General features: G+C 42.8%; 1 protein-coding gene across 1 annotated transcript in view; it reads left to right on the top strand.

The window, feature by feature from the left end:
- The first annotated feature begins 866 nt into the window (after nt 1–866).
- Nucleotides 867–18,037, top strand: part of LOC119646500 (nose resistant to fluoxetine protein 6-like) — a 53,678-nt gene continuing 36,507 nt past the window's right edge. The window contains exon 1 of the mRNA XM_038046955.1: nt 867–1,231. Coding sequence (XP_037902883.1) covers nt 958–1,231 — 274 coding nt within the window. The 5' untranslated portion in view covers nt 867–957. The remainder of the gene's footprint in view (nt 1,232–18,037) is intronic.

Raw genomic sequence — 18,037 nt, 5'->3', positions numbered from 1 at the left:
CCATTACTGACATTACTAATACGAAAGAGGATTTTCTGGCAGTACAGCATGACAGTCGTATACAAGTGATTTCAGCTAAAAGTCGAAACGCAAACTCATACATGATTTGAGATAGAATTTTCGGAGTTGCTTCAAGATGCACAGGGTCTGTAAATTCCTAAGCTATGTTAAATAGTTCTTATCTCGAATTCGAATGTGGTTGGGTTTTAGGGCCTATCCGTTCTGACGCACACCACACAGACACATGTATCCTGTGTTTTGTACAATGTCGTATGATGGGCCAAAAAAGTTAAGAATTAGATGCGTTATGGGTTATTATGGGCGCCCAACCGTTGCATTGGAATTTAGGGACTTTCATTTTTAAAACCATTTCGACAATTTGCTTAAGAAGTTTAAGCGCGTTAGAAGCCGCCTATAAATGGAATAGTACTTTATTGGAAGTTCTTTATATAAGAAAAGCCGAAAACTTTCACTTTCACTTTAAATATATGTTAAATTTGATATCTTGGACACATATTCTTTCAGGGGGATGTTTTTCCTCCCGCTGCCGCTACTTGGACAGATTGCAAGACTGCATGTCGTCATAAGCAACTTCATATCAAAATTATAATGCGAGTAGCAAAGATGCACATATGAGGTAAAGATGTGCTATAGTGCTTATATGTACATATAAAGTGAAAGAACTGTCAATCACATTGCAGATAAGAACTGATTGCACGCATTTTAATTAATATTTTGACTTTACCATAATCACAAAATGAGTATATTCAAACGTAACATGAAGTTATATGTATTAGTGTTGCTGACGGCATTATCGCATACTGAAGGGAAGCCTTGGAGTACTGCAGGCCTGATTCTATTGTGATTTAATGCTGATTATTTGCATCCATCTAATAGTTTGTCTGCTAGTTGCACCGCGAAATAGTCTTTTCTGCTGAGCACTGTTCACTTTCTAACATGGTGAGATATCGGTGGTTAATAACAACCCTTGTGATCTTTTCAATAATAGAGCTGGAAGCAGGCGATTGCAGCAAACATTTTACCGAAATAAACGATTGTGATGATAGTGATCGGCGGGCAGAAAGTTTAAGAAATGTGAATTTCTTGGTTGGGATCGCAGAACGCGGCGCGAATGCCAGGAATGAGATTAGTAGTGAAGTACGCGAGTGTGCCAAGGATTTAAGGATATTTTTGGAAGCAGTTGACACTGGTGAAACTTGGGCAACAAAAAGTAATTTTTATTTATTTTAAATATTGTAACGTCAAGGAGATCATGCTGACTGGAGCATGTAAAATAAGTTATGTGGAATGTTTTTTGCTAGCCTGAAAGTAGATTCGAAGTGAATTATTTCCATTTAAAAAACTAAGTAATGATTTGGCTGATAATAATATTCTGCACCGCAAATTAATTCATTGAACTTCAAATGGTAACGTTTGCATTACTCGGGACTAGAGATATGTTAGGGAATTTAAAGTACGATGTGTTCGTTGAAATTTGGATTATATGGATAGATCGTGTGTTCTTCTCTAATCTGTATACTGGGACAACATTGTTGGTTGAAACGCAATCAGATTATTGCTCAAAATCTAAGTTGAGATATGGATCCATTTTACTTTTTTGTGTAGTGGCTAACTTTTTAATCTTTCGGAGGGTAATCACTGTCCGCTCAATGACAATCTGAAAACGATCGTAGAACGATGTCATCCACTGCATGTGAGGGGGTCCACAGTTCCAATTTTCCAACAACGGTAGAGCCAGTTCGTATTGCTGTTCCTGACACGCTTTGTAATAGACAGACCCAAAGCAAAAAACTGAAAAATGAAACGTGATAAATAAATCAGGGACCATTAGCTCGACGCTTCTGATAGGAGGGGCTTTTTGCTTGCGCGAGGAAACGAGGAGGCGATCTTTTCATTTTCAAGTGATTTAGGCCTTCTATATAACCAATTGCATAGTCAATTCACTGCGAAAAGCAAAATTTGGGCATATTACAACTTTGTTAATTATGAATCGATTTGCAGAAAACTGTTCAGAATTGTGGCCTATATTATGACTTACGAGGGCCAGTCAACTGACGGCTGAATTCTAATTTTTGTTAAAGGTTCAATTTTCAAACCACCCCTGGTGGGGGTGGAAACACTCGTAAAGCTTACCCTCTTTAAAAAGTGGTTAAGTTTGAATTTTCAAGTCTATCCCAAGTGGGAGATAGGATGGGGACGACATGTTGAAGACAGAGAAAGTTCCGTTACAGGATTGTGACGGTCATTATCCCTTTAAACCGAAAAATGGAATTATATTCATGTCCCCGCCTCAAACGTTATGGGGGCTTAAATTTGGAGAAGAATTGGATACTCGATTCTACTAGTGCTAAAAACGATTTCGATGTACAAGGGGACTACGGAAGGAGTGGGTATCTGGTCCTCCTTTACCTCCCCATATTTTCTTTGTGTGCTCCACAATTTGTGTAAGCCTTGATATGGGGTAGACCATTTTCTAACGGCACGTTTGTTGTTTCGTCTTACCATGTTCGTCTTCTTCTCTTAAGCCCTGCAGGCTACCTCCGTGAAGTCTCTCCCCAGTTTGCTCTGCAGTGAACTATCTGCGACCCGTTTAGTGCATTCAGCGTGCTCAGCGGGAAATACGGTTGCTGCCGCTTTCGTGCAATTTCTGTTCCTCTTCGTGTGCACAAGCAGTAGAAAATGGGATCCAGGAGTTCCTTCATTATCCGTTTTTTAATGTTTTTTGCAAAAGTCTTCTTGGATAAGAAGAAATTGCTGCGCATTTCCTAATGAGTGCTTCCCTTTAGGTTTTTGCAGTTCATATTCAACGACTGTCTTCCTACCGAAATACTAGCACGCAGATTATTGAAGCCCTTTCTGCCCCCTTCGTTTGAGGATACGCCAAGCGACTCATTATTGCGCTTTTTCTTTGCCGCTACTATTTTCTCAGTTTTACAATTCTGTTTCTTCAGGGAAATTCATCATTCAGTGCATCGTGCATCGTAAGGGAGTGAGCTGCACACTAGCCGACCAGGGTCCCGCGTTGAGTTTAGAAATGGCTCCCCATATATTACGAGACGTATTTTTTAGCTACTATCAAGTAGCAAATGAAAGCTTTCAATTAGTACTTTCCGAAAGTGACTTTCAATATCTCGATAAGTTCGCCGTGGCATTGCTGAGGTCACTCCTCAATACGGGGAATTAGTGTTTGGTTTCAGCGATCCCTCTGCGAGTCATCCTACTATTACTGCTGCTTTCTCAACGACTCTTGCGTGCCGTCCTTTGGTATTCTGCATCCTTTCCAGGGAGATTTGCTCTCATTTTCTCGTTCAGTATGCCTTACTTGCCAGAATATCCATCGGGACAACACGCGCTGCCTCCCCTGGGATTGACTTGAAGGTGCTGCATACCCTTAGCGCCACTAAACAGAAAAACATGTTCACTCTCCTCCTGCTAACGCATTTTCCTACACCGGTGCTGTTAGCATACGCTAGTAGAACGAACCGCTCTATTTTGGACCTTCAATGTTAGGCTTCATTCGTGCTAGTGATACGCTGGCGCTTGCTGCTTTCTGACATGCATAGTATGGGTGTAATATGAATTGATCTTCGCGCTAATTATTATTCCTCCATACTTGAAAACCAGATCTAAGGTGATAACGAAGTCACTAACACGATTACTATTCGTATTTCTCTTCCAATGATTGTTAATCAAAACTGCCTCCGTCTTTTGTTCGTCAGGTCAAGCTAAACCAAGCGTTTATGGCGCTAATGGTTTAGAGTACCCTTCAACATTTTCAGAGTGTTTGATTATGACAACGACACATAGGTTATGCGCGAAGCCGATTGTCTGGCCTCGAAAAAAACAAGGACTTCAGTATATATCGCGTCCCGAATCAGCTTCATCACCACGTCAATCGCTGAATGAGCGTGACAGAAACCAAACTGTCCTCTCCGATTGGCAGTCTTTACATTCTATATCAGGAGTCGTGCTTGGTCTTAACAGCAACGTTAAGGGTTCTATTGGGAACAGAATTCAAACCGAGGCCTTTATTAAAATAGTTCCTCAGGCAAATGTTCGCAAGTTCCTCTTCAGTTACTGGCTGTATGCTGAAAACGGCCAACGCTTACTTATACGCTTTTATTTTATGCGATGAAAAAAGCGCCATCATTATATCGAGAATAAAATGAGGGCTGGTCAGTTGTGGGGTTCGCGCCTTCATTTCCATAACAACCCTGTATGCTGATAAGACTGACTGGGATGACCCGGACAGATAACAGCACATTGCGAAGTCATACACTAACCCAAATGACAGGTCAAAGCAATGCAGGAGATGCGGAGTGGAAGGCCACATCAGCAAGGACTGCGGAGCTGACCCAAATTGTCTACTGTGCAAAGGAAAGGAGGGTGTGGACCATCGGCACATTGCAGGCAGCAGCAGGTGCCCGGAATACAGGAGAGCCCTTAGCACAAATCGCAGATGAGGTTGATACAAATCAACCTCAACCACTGCGAGGCGGCGCAGGATCTACTCGCGCAAACCATCCGCGAGAAAAACATCGATGTGGCCATACTAAGTGAACCATACCGAAACCGCGGTGGTAGCGTTTGGGTCAAAGACCAAACGGGCCAAGCAGCGCTGTGGACTTGTGGAGAACAAGCCTTCCAGGAAATAATGGAGCACCCGGAGGAGGGCTTCATCAGAGCGAAGGTGAAGGGCATCCACATCTACAGCTGCTATGCTCCACCCAGCGCTACACTCGTCGAGTATGAGCGGATGCTTGCTGCTCTTGTTTTGGATGCAAGAGGACGTTGGCCGATCATAATAGGAGGCGATTTCAATGCGTGGGCTCTTGAATGGGGCAGCCGGATAACTAATGTCAGGGGACGTATTCTCCTCGAAGCATTCGCGGAGCTGGACGTGGTACTGGCGAATGTTGGGTCTTCGTACACTTTCCGGGGAAGGGGCCTGGGGTCTATAGTGGACCTGACATACGTGAGTGCCACTTTAGCCAGTAGAATCGCTTGGCATGTCAGTGAGGACTATACTCACAGCGACCACCAGGCAATCTGCATAGAGATCAAGGGCGGATCGAGTTCGAAAAAGAGTTTTCGCAAAATGCCGGGTGGTATGCTTGGCTGGACAGTGAAAGCGTTCGAGGGGGACACGTTTTCCGCGGTGCTCAAATCCGACATATCCCTGAATGGTACGGCTGGAGAGAAAGCCACCCAGATCACTCGATGGGTGACGCAAGCATGCGATGCTACTATGCCCAGAAGGCGATTGCTCCCCAGTAGGCAACCCAACTACTGGTGGAACAATGAAATCGCAAGTTTGCGAGCCGCATGTTTTCGGGCAAGGAGGCTTTGCCAGAGGCTCAGGGGAAAACCCGGTGGCGACGGTCGAGAGGAGGCACACGAGCAATTGCGTGGCCGCCTAAAGGAAGCCATTCGGAGGAGCAAAAAGAACTGCTTCAAACAGCTGTGCGACCATGCCGACATAAACCCTTGGGGCGAGGCTTACAGAGTGGTGATGAAAAGGCTGCGGAAATCACCCCAGGTGACCTGTCCGCGCCTCCTGAAACAGATTGTTACCACTCTGTTCCCTCACCACGAAAATAGTGGAAGGCAAGTTTTTGTCCAGCCAAATGACGGCATAATACCGCCTGTAACTGTGGAGGAGCTGCGGGAAATATGTGGTAGGGTCGGTGACAACAAGGCCCCAGGTTTGGATGGCATCCCCAACCGTGCTTTGAAACTGGCAGTGAAGACTAGGCCCGACCTTTTCGCCAACACCTTCGAGGCGTGCCTAAAAGAAGGAATATTCCCTGCCCAGTGGAAAAAGCAAAAGTTGGTGTTGCTTCCGAAGCCTGGCAAGCAACCTGGAAACCCAGCGTCGTATCGTCCTATCTGCCTGTTGGATACAATGGGGAAGATGATGGAGAGAGTCATCTACAACAGACTTCTGCCCATCGTCGAAGCCAGCAATGGTTTGTCGGAACGCCAGTTTGGTTTCCGACGCGCCCACTCTACGGTGGACGCAATTGGCATGGTGGTAAACCTGGCAAGGGGTGCACTGATTTCTGGCGGCTGCTGTGCCGTGGTGGCGTTGGATGTCAAAAACGCATTCAACTCGGCCAACTGGAATAGAATGAAAGGGGCGTTGGCTGACATAGGTGTCCCCGGATACTTAGCGAATTTGGTGGAAAACTACCTCTCAGAGAGGACTCTCTGGTACGGGACGGATGAGGGCCCCAAAGAGTACATTGTCACAGCCGGGGTACCACAGGGATCGGTGCTTGGTCCCCTGTTGTGGAATATCGTGTATAATGGGGTGCTTGCTCTTCCCGTCCCAGAGGGGACTACGATTGTCGGCTTTGCTGATGACCTGGCTGTGGTTGTTGCAGCAAAACACCCAGAAGATGTGGAGGTTTACGCAACGGAAACAGTGAGAGGGGTAAAGTCCTGGCTAGAAAAGGCCGGGCTGACCTTGGCGGACGCGAAAACGGAAGCGACCTTGATAACGAAACGCAGGAAAAATAATACTGTAAAAGTGGAGGTCGGTGGACATACGGTCGTATCAAAGCCGGCTATCAAATACCTGGGGGTAATAATTGACACCAAATTGAGTTTTAGGGAGCACCTAGAGTATGCATGCCAAAAGGCAGCCAGTGCCACCACGGCACTTGCAAAAATGTTGCGAAATATTGGTGGGTCGAAACATTGCCGGAAGTTGGTGCTAGCCGGAGTGGTGCGCTCCATCCTGCTCTACTCGTCGCCTGTGTGGGCAGAGGCGCTTGCAAACTCTCAGAGACGGAAGCAGGTGAACTCGGTTTACCGGCGGATGGCTTTGAGGGTTTGCAGTGCTTTTAGAACCACATCAGATGAGGCAGTATTGGTGGTGGCAGGCATGATCCCGGTTGACATTCTGGCCAAAGAAATGAGTGTCCTGTACAATGCAAGACATATGGAGGGGCATGCACAGCGTAGAAATGCGGCAAGGTCAGAGTCGCTTGATCTCTGGCAACGCAGATGGGACGAGTCTGCGAAAGGTCGGTGGACGCACAGGCTCATTCCCAACATTAGGGTGTGGCTTGAGCGAAAACATGGGGATACCAACTACCACATTACCCAGTTCCTCACGGGACACGGTGGTTGCTACAGGCAGTATCTGCACCGCTTTGGGTTGGATGACTTTCCGAACTGTCCCAGATGCGATGGTATACCGGAGGATCCAAAGGATGTGATGTTTCACTGCCCACGATTTGCGATGGAGAGAAGGAGCTTAAACCAGGTGCTGGGCAGGAGCGTGACCCCGGAGAGCTTGGTTACTGAGATGCTGGAGTCCGAGGAGAAGTGGCTTGCGGTTAGCTCCGCAATCATCCAAATGCAGGAGGAGTTGCTGAGAGAACAAAGAAGGGGGAAAGCTGCAAATAGGAGAAGGATGAGTGCCTAAGGGCAAACCTACCCCGCGAAGTAATACCTCAATGGTGGTCCCGCGGGGCTGGGGCTGGAGAGACCGGGGGTGGTTTTTAGTGGGTGTGAATCCCACACGCGCCCGCTGTTGTTCCGCCGTTCGGGTGGCGGAGCTGCGCGGACGTGTCTTTCTAAGATTTTCCACCTCCGTGTACGCACAAAACAAAAAAAAAAAAAAATAACAGCAGTAGGATCACCCTCGAGAGCATTCATCATCAACAACGATCTAAGATAAGGTGATGTACAAACATTCACTGTATTTGATTTGCCCGTTGGAAAAGTGCTTCGTGATCATCATCAACGGCGCAACAACCGGTATCCGGTCTAGCCCTGCCTTAATAAGGAACTCCAGACATCCCGGTTTTGCGCCGAGGTTCACCAATGCGATATTAATAAAAGCTGTCTGGCGTCCTGACCTACGCCATCGCTCCATCTCAGACAGGGTCTGCCTCGTCTTCGTCGTTATGTAGGCTATGGAATCGTCCATCCTCATGTAGGGGGCCAAAAATTCTTCGGAGGATTCTTCTCTCGAACGCGGCCAAGAGTTCGCAATTCTTCTTGCTAAGAACCCAAGTTTCCGAGTTCGAGTTCGTTGCCGCCATATATTTTGTCTTGCCTTCATTGATGTGCAGCCCAAGATCTCGCGCCGCCTGCTCGATCTGGATGAAGGCAGTTTGTACGTCTCGGGTGGTTCTTCCCATGATGTCGATATCGTCAGCATAGGCCAGTAAGTTGGGTGGACTTAAAGAGGATCGTACCTCTTGCATTTACCTCAGCATCACGGATTCACTTTGTCGAGCGCAGGTTGAAAGAGGACGCATGATAGGGTATCCCCTTGTCGTAGACCGTTGTTGATGCCGAATGGACTCGAGAGTGATCCTGCAGCTTTTATCTAGTCCTCGCACATTGGTCAGGGTCAACCTAGTCTAGAATTTTCTTATGGCCGTGTACAGTTTTACCCTGGTTATCATAGGCGACTATAAAGGTGATGAAAATATGGTGCAACTGATGTTCATATTCCAACAGTTTTTCCATCGCTTGTCGGAGAGAGAAAAATCTGATCTGTTGCTGATTTGCCTGTAGTGAAGTCTCTTTGGTCTGGGCTAATGAAGTTCTGGGCATATGGGGCTATTCCGGCCTAGCAGCGAGGAATATCTTATAGATGGTACTCAGTAACGCTGATACCTCTATAATTGCTGCACTGTGTGATATCTTCCTTTTTAGGTATGGGACAGATAATGTCTTAATGCCAGTCGTCAGGCATTACCTCACTGTCCCACACCTTTAAGCATAAGTTGATGGATTGCTCTAATTCCATCGGCTCGTGGCGACTTATGGTTTTTAAACCGATGAAATACACGGACTGTTTCCTCTGTACTTGGTGGTGGCAGTATTTGTTCGTCGTCTTAAGTTAGGCGGGACCTCCAACTCACCGATGTTCTGGTTGTTGAGCAGTTCACCAAAGTACTTAACCCATCGCTTCAATATTCCCACTTTGTCAGAAATCAGATTTCCGTCTTTGTCTCGGCAGGATGAACATCGAAGTGTGAAAGGCTTCATCTTGCTGGCTTGTTGGTAAAACTGGCGCGCCTGGTGATTGTGAAGATAATTTGTTCATTCTTCATCTCCAGGATCTCTTTTGACTGCGGTTATTGCGGCATCGATTTTTCGCTTATAGGTGTTGCGGAGGGCTGTGCAGTGGATGGTTTCAGTGTTAATTCACACCTGATTGTCAGAGGGGATTCAGAGTGGTGTTGTTATTCGAGCTCGGAGCACCATGCCAAAAAGATAGTCACCCGAGTCTATATTGGCTCCCCTATATGTTCTGACATTCATCAAGGCTGAGAGGTGGCGGCGTTCGGCTAGCACGTAGTCCATTTGGTTGAAAGTGATCCCGCCTGAAGAGGCCCAGGTTTGCTTGTGGGGCCGCTTTCCATCGCAAACAGGTCTTCAACTACCATTTCGTGTTACGCTACTAATTGAATAATCCGCATTTCCGTTATCATTTTTACTTCTCTGTAAGCTATGGGAGCCAACGTATCACCTGAATACGGGCTCCGTCGCTACTTGGCTGTTAAAATGCCCAAGTACTATTTTTATATCATATCTGGGACAGGCTCTGAGGGCTCGTTCAACTGCCTCGTAGAAGGTATCCTTCTCCGACTCTGCAGACTTATATTTCTAAATTTGCCTCGCAAACGTGGAGTGTACAGCCTTTCGCTTATGTTTTCAGAATCGCTCAACAATATCGGAGCGGCTCTTCGCCCTTAGATATTTTGGTCTTTATGACGTTAACCACCTAGGCGTCGTATGGTTTGGATGAATCAACTGAACAAATTTATCGTTTGCGCCTGTTACCGTGTAACGGTTTTGGAATGGAATCCAGTAGGGTACAGACACTGATTCCATGACTCGTTCATAACTCACTATGTTATCATATCTTGGAGTGAACAATAGAGGCTTGCACAGGAGGACTTCGCCTCAACAAAAAAATCGAAAAGTTGAGAAAGGAAATTGGCCGTGTCACACAAGCACTTCTTGAAAATCCATCACCAAGAGTGCACAGATGAGTAGTGAACATCATTGGAATGTCCAATGATATGATAATCGAAGGAATCATCGAGGTACTGAAACTGCCCAAATCGTATCCGTAGGTATTAAAAGAGCTTTCAACGAAGGACAGACAAAACCTTGTTCTTTCAGAACCAAAGGGGATTTATAAAGATCTCAATAACTCAGGTCGGCAAAGAAATCTCGATCTAGATCAGACAGAAGACTTCTGGAGAAGTGTTTGGAGCTAACCCAGCCGTTGCACTTTAGAAGCAGCGTGGCTCCCACACCTTATGCGTTCATGCGAGGTCATCCCCGAAATGACCATGCCTGATATAACTGAAGTTGACCTAGAAGCAACCCTTGATAAGGCAGGTAATTGGAAGGCGCCAGGAGTTGATAAGATTCACAACACACCGACAACGAACGAAACAGTCAAAATAACATACAAATGGAGGGTATGGATTAGGACGACGTCTACAAATATCGCGGCATATTGCGAGCAACAACAACTACTGTGGCAATTATTAAATCTAAGTTACTGGGGAAATTTGAGCGGCGTCTGGAATTGAGCTGTTCGGGAAAAATAAAATCATGGCAATCAACACCTTCACCATTCCCGTCCTTCTTTATACTTTCGTTGTGATACAGTGGAGTAACACTGATTTAGAATCTATCAATAGACAGGAAAGGGTAGTTCGAGCAACCAACAATATGCACAATACAGCTGCCGAGAAATTGAGGATCATCATCCCACGTTAGCATGGAAGAAGGGAGTTACTTGATTTGAAAACATTGCACTATAATCAAGTGCATTCTGTTCGTGAATAGTTCTTCGAGAAACAATCCTCTAGCCAAATACATCAGGCTACCGGCAGATAATAAATTATCTCCTTTGAACTTTGGAAGAGAAACCCATGCACAGAGGCCATATCACATCGAAGCCTCCAACAAATGGTTGACAAATGGTGTACTTTTCTATGAGACCGAAGCATTCCCATCTTCAATTCAGGATGCTTTGCTCCCAACAAAAAATTATAAACGGTACATTCTTCACGACTCCTCAATCACCAACTCCAGTTGTAGGCTATGCAACTGTGATGAGGAGAACATCCAGCACATAACATCTACGTGTAGGATGTTGAGCAGTATCGAGTACACCAATCGTCATAACTCCGTCTGCAAGATTCTCCATCAAAAACTTTGCGTTGAAGTATAACTGAGTGGCAACCTACCATCCTTATTATAAGTATACTTCGTCGAGAATCTTGGAAAATGACCGGGTCAAACCACTGTGGGATCATACTATTGCCACCGACCATAGTGTTAATCATAACAGATCCGATCTAGTTCTGCTTCTGAAGGAAGAAAGACCGTGCTTCATAATCAATGTAGCCGTACCGTTGGACCGGAATATTGTTGAAAAACAGCACGAAAAAATCCGGAATTACGGCCCCTTGGCAGACGATATGAAGCAGACTTGGAGACTACGAAATGATCGAAGTGCCAGTCTTGATTTCAGCGACGGGATTAGTCCTGCAAAATTTGCATAAAGCGCTGAAAACGCTCGATCTTAAGGCTAGACTGTACATGGAGATGCAAAACGCGGTCATCCTTGCAACCTGTACTATAGCCCGAAGAGTCCTATCCGGGTGACAGTCTGTTCTAGTGGGCTCCAGTCTTGTTTGACACTGCCTTCGATTTGAAATCTATATATGGGAATGACTTAGTTTTCTTTTTTTGACTTTTTTTTTTAGTTATTTGCATTTCAGTGTCAATTACTGTTGGTAGAGTTGCTACGGGTAGTAACCAATATAATAGACATGTGTGTTATTATTACGAGCGGTTTTTAATTTATGTACCTAACATATATATGTATGTTTTTCTGCACGGAGTAAAGTGTAAATGCGAGAAGATGCTTTACCTCAATTTAGATGCGCACATATATATGAATGTATCTTCTTCTTTTTCCTCACCCTTTGTCCCGTTTACAAGCGGGGTTGGCTCGTCGTGATCGGTTTCGCCATTTGGCTCTATCGAATGCCTGATCTGGGTGCGATATCGAGGCTTTTAAATCCCCATCCAGCGTATCAAGCCACCATTGTTTCGGCCTGCTTTTTAAGGTTTTGTGTAAACACAAAACCTTATTAAAATCGGTTTACCGTCTGTCTGTCTGTCTGTCTGTCCGTCTGTCTGTCTGTCTGTCTGTCTGTCTGTCCGTCACACGCATTTTTCTCGGAGACGGTTATAGCGATTGACACCAAATTTGGTAGAAAAGTGGGAACTGTGAACGCTCACGCATACAGTGAATTACATCCTTTTACGTTGAATTTAAGGGGGGGTCCCCATACATGCAAAAGGGGGGTGTAAAATTTTTTTTCATTAAATATAGTCATGTGGGGTATCAAATTAAAGGTCTCGATTAGTACTTTTCAAATCCGATTTTAGTTTTGACATTCGTTGGAACGTTGGGGAGCGCGGGGGGTTGAAAGTGATCACTTCTTTAAGGGGGTCATTCTCAGAAACTACCAAACAAAAAAATCTGAAAAAAATCAGGAGGCTGCCACTATATGGTGCCTGGGCTCCGAAATACCTTCCATGCCGATATCTGTTTAAATAAAGTTAATAATAGTATATTACTAAAATTTTTTGTAATTGGTTAGAAACCCCCCTTAAGTTCATCCTAGTAACATTAAATTTTGCAGTGATATAGGCTATAATATACAGCATGATCTTACCAAGTTTGGTGGAAATCACACTATTACTAACAAAGTTATAATACCTCAAATTTGTTGCTTCTTTGAAAATTGAAGACTATGAATGTCAATATCACCCGAAAGTGGATACTCTCATATAATATATGGATATATTACGTGCTACGTACTAAGAAATACACAAAACCTTTCGTACCTGAAGCGTCCAGCTTCCGGTTTCCCGACTTGTTGGTCGTTTGCCATCGACTTCGATGTTCAGACCAATCTTGGCAAGTGAATTCTCGTTAGCACGAATTGCGTGCCCATACCATCGAAGACGCGTCTTTCGCAATTTTTCCACGATCGGTGCAACCCCATAACAATCGCGGATATTCTCATTTCGGATGTGGTCAAAACGTGTCACGCCACTAGTCATGCGGTAATAGACAATGTTTGTTTATTTAGGGTGGGCACAGTATTTATATCGTTGATTTGTATGTAAATATGTGTTTCTGTGGGTTTGCCAAAATATGGCGGTTTTTTTTTAAGGTTTTGTGTGAAACAAAACCTTATTAGAATCGATTCGATGTCTGTCTGTCCGTCTGTCTGTCCGTCTGTCTGTCTGTCTGTCTGTCTGTCTGTCACAGCCGATTTATTCGGAAACGGCTGAAGCGATTGTCACGAAAATTAGTAGGCGTATGTGATCTGCCGTTCCCTTTACATGCAGTAACTGACGCCATTTTGCGTTAAGTTTAAGGGGGGGCTCCCCATACATGTAAAAGGAGGGTGCAAAATTTTTTTTCATAAAATGTGGCCATGTGGGGTATCAAATGAAAGGTCTCAATTAGTACTTTTCGAAACTGGTTCAATATTTGATATTGGGTGAAATATAGGGGAGTGAGGGCTCAAAATATGACCCCCAAAAAGTGTAACAGGTCTCATTCTCAGAACCTATCCAACCGAAAAATTTGAAAAAAATCTCAATAGTGCATCTCTACGAAATCTAGGCCTCAAAATATATCCGGTTCCGATATCTGCACAAATAAAGTTAATAATAGTATATTTCCATATTTTAGAGATTTACCCAGCACCACCCTTATGTTCATCCCAGAAGTACAAAATTTGGCATGCGTGTCATGAAGAACATAATGCACAATTTGGTTAAGTTTGAAGAAAATCCTACTATTATTAACAAAGTTATAGAGGGTAAAACTTTACAATTTTTTGTGAATTTCGTGCACTCTACAACCTGCACGACGTTATCATCACATATCAATTCATCCATACCACAACGAAGTAAGTTCGTATAAATTGGGTGGAAAAGAATTATTTTGTTTTAGTTCTTTAATCATTTGTATATAAATATCAATTATTCCAACGAGACATGTGTGTATGTAGGTATATAGTATATGCGTGCTAATGAACTTTGCGGGTAGAGCCTAATTTAAATAGATATAAGAAGTAAATCGGAAATATGAGTAGGATCAATTTATATATGTGCCTATATGTGTACAGTATTCGGAAATAGGCAGTTTGTTTGTTTAGGGTGAGCGTAACATCTACGGCTGTAATATGTACGTAAGTCTCGTAGTTTTGTAGCTGTATAGGGGTAGAAAAATGTGCGTTGAAATTTCTTAGATAAGATGAACACAAAACCTTTATACCCGAAGCACGAGCTTCCGGTATTCCGACTTGTTTGTATTCTTAGCAATGTACGAATGAAAAATCGTTTATAGTGAGTTTCTTGCATAAGGTGAACACAAAACTTTTACACCCCAACGGGCCGACTTCCGGTATCCGTCTTATTTTTTGTCGAACAAATTTTCTTTGCTGTATAAAGAATATTGTACTCTACCCGGTACATTAGATATTGATAAAATTAATTGCAAATTAACGATTGATTGGTTAAGGAGAAATGAAATGAATTAGGACAGCATATTATTCATATTTTTTTGAATAATTTAAGAAAAAAGTAAAAAAGTTACGAGGCATTAATCTAATGAAAGCCGTAACTAGAGTTCTCAAACTGCGGAGCGTGCGGCGATTCCAGTTTTTGCAGCGTATTCTGGGATAGTTAAGCTGTTGATTTATGCAATAAAAAAAAATCGATTCTGAAAACATCCTAATGTGGTTTCTCTCCTTAGTTTCTTCTCTATCAGGCATTTTTATTGTACTTTAGAAACACTGTCTTCATCATACTTACTTCCGCTCAGGGTTTTCGCAATTTGGCAACCTCTTCTTGTTCATCAAGAATATCAGTTACCAGGGTATCAACCTGGACATAGTCCAGTAACTGAGAACAATCGATATTATATTCAGGTTGTCGTAGACTACCAAATTTCTCCTGCTTTATTTTCTTTGTTTTCCTGCCATCAGTTGGAAGAAACGTAGTGCAAATAGTCGTCGTCATCACACTCAAGTTTCTCGAAATCTTTAAAACAATTTGCAATTAGGGTAGCCCCCCGGTTACAGAGCTTTCTTTAACCTACATTGCTGGCAATGCATTTAGATGTTCTATTGATTCCCATGACTTTTTAATTGAATTTGACCCATCATATTCCTGTTTTCACCGATTAACCAACTTGAAAAAAAATCCTCTGTTATCCATGACCATATAATCGACGGGGTGGTAATTTATTCGTCGAAAAGAATCAGATTTGCTACTTCTCCTATTATATATCCTATCAATCTGTTTGACCCAGCCACGTGGACTCTGATCATTTCTTTATTAGGGTTTCTGTCAAATCATTTATCTCTTTTTATCATTAAATTGCTGTTTGATATTTATATATTCATCACTTGAATAATAATACAATATTGAAGGAAGTCCTTCTTACTAGAGAGGTTGGTTTAAACTTCAGGAGGGTTCTTATCCACGTTAAAGATGGGTAAATGATTTGTTTGATAGCCATATAAAGGGTTTGAATTAGTATTTTTTAAACGAAATGATAGTTTTGGCATTGGTTGCAAAGGGGAGGAATTCGGGGGACCGAAAAGGCTTAATTACATCAAGCACCCGTTATCAGAAACCACCCAATCCCAACATCTGAAAAAATTATGGTGTACATGCACATGTTTTCTAGGCTTCAAAATCCTCTCCATTGCAATATTTGTCAAAATAAAGCGAACAACATAATTAAATTTACATTGTTTTTAAAATTTATTGTACCCCCATAGGTTCATTCCAGATCCATAAAATTTTGCAGCAATACAGGCTTTATTCTGAAGCATCATGCCACCACCGTCTGTCTGTTTGAGTTTTTCTTTTGTCATTGAAGGTGGCAAAATGCAAAACCTACCGTTCAGTTATGTTGGACTTTTACTCACAAATACAACCTCTTCTTCCTTCGCTTACTCCGCTGCGAATGCAACTTCGTTAATACGCGTGGCGGAGTTGTATCAGGGACTGCAGCTCCTATTTTCCTCCGAAGGCTGTCCTTCCTCAGCATATTGTAAATTGCCTTCATTAATTTTTCCATCGCCTTCTAAGTAATTTCAGAGGCTAGCATGTGGTCCACGATATTCTCGGGTGACAATCGCGCTTCGGCGAAAATTTCTACCTACGTTCTGGGTGTGGCGAATATCGAGCAACTAAAAACAATATGTTCCATATCATCCTGGAATAATTTTGAATGTCGGGTATTACTGGGGAATAGTCACGCTGAAATGATAGAATTATAAACGATAAACTTCGTGTCCGCTTAGCAATTGGGTGAGGCGGAAGCTAACTTCACTGTGCCTTTGTTTGATCCAGTGACATCTGCAATTGTCCCATCGTTTTTGCACCTCTAAAATAGTTCATTTTGTGCTAGCTGCCCACGATAAGAGCAGGGTTCGCCGATTGCATATGTTAATATGTTAGGTCATAGAGACGCCGGCATTTATTTGGCAAGATGCTGCTTCGTATGACGTTGTACAGTAATTGCACGATGTTTACGAGGTACTCAGTTGCTATTGGGCTGCAATTGTTCTCCTATTTGCTTTTTACTTCAATAGCGGAGTGCAGAAATCAGCTGTATGGAGCAAGATGGAAGTAGAAACTCTCGAGATAAGGAGCCGACGGCTTGTCCTTGAGCTACCTACACTTGGTAACATTTTCACCAACAACGTAGCAATTGGGGAAACATTTGAGGAGGTGCAACTTCAAAATTTCACCAGACAATCTTATCCATAGAAGTAGACCTGAAAAATAATGGTTTCATTCGGGGAAGCACACAGCATTCAGTGGAGGACCGCCTTAAGTTCATCTTAGAAGTGGGAATTTTTAAGTTAATCTGTCTGTTATTGAAAAATTATGGAAAGCTAAAGTTTTGTATTTCACATTTATCGCACCTTAAGGCGTATATGATATAATAATAATAATTAAATTGAATATAATAAACGTTGGGCGTATTTTAGTTTTCATTTTTTGACCTCCCTTAGTTATTTACATATACACATGTCAATATCAATTACTCGAAATAAGCATATGTATATGCATATGTTAATGCGTGTAGTATCCAATCCATATAGATATATTTATATCTGCATTACTATCAATTGTATTCAATTTACATACATATATATGAATATATGATTGGGCGCGTGGAGTAAAGTGAAAGTATTCAGATATTTGCGATCAATTTGCATATGTGCATATTTATGAACGCATCAGTGTGGAGTAATAAACAATGTTTGTTTGTTCAGGATGAGCAGAGTATTTACGCCTTCAATATATGTATCTGGAAGTTTGGAAATATATGAAGGGATATTTAGAATTTTTAACTATCGATGAAATGAAAACCGTGCATAGAAACTTCCTCACATAAGATGAACATAAAACGTATTTGTTAAGAATTTCGATTCACTTCATTGTTGCGCTGTAAAAAAGAAATTAAAAAAATATGCTTAATTTTCTCGTGGCCTAGCTCCTTAAAAGAGGAAAGTATCCACCCGTAACATTGAATGAAGCTACCCCATGACGTCAATCATGCTAAATACTTCAGGATGCATTTTTATCAATGTCTGACATGGAAGAGACTCATCGAAGTCACGAAATTACAAATCAACCTCAATTCGAAAGATCACAAAAGGTCTAAGCCTAAAATATGGTGTAAACTTTCATTCTAATAAAGCTATTTGAAAGCTTATCTGGACTAGCAAAGCCTGACTTTGGTGACCAGCGATTATTTAAAGAGTGAGGCACTATATTGCGGTCGACGACCTCAACCCCCCCCGCCCCCTTCATAACATCTTGCTGCCTCATCCTAAGATTTAATGTCTGAGCTAGTTTTCTGATTTTTCTCCATTGAATTACTAATCGCTAATCATTATAGATT

This window comes from Hermetia illucens, chromosome 1, assembly GCF_905115235.1.
Source record: "Hermetia illucens chromosome 1, iHerIll2.2.curated.20191125, whole genome shotgun sequence".
Taxonomy (NCBI): domain Eukaryota; kingdom Metazoa; phylum Arthropoda; class Insecta; order Diptera; family Stratiomyidae; genus Hermetia; species Hermetia illucens.
Note: the sequence above shows the minus strand (reverse complement) of the source record. Positions and strands in the feature narration are given on the sequence as shown.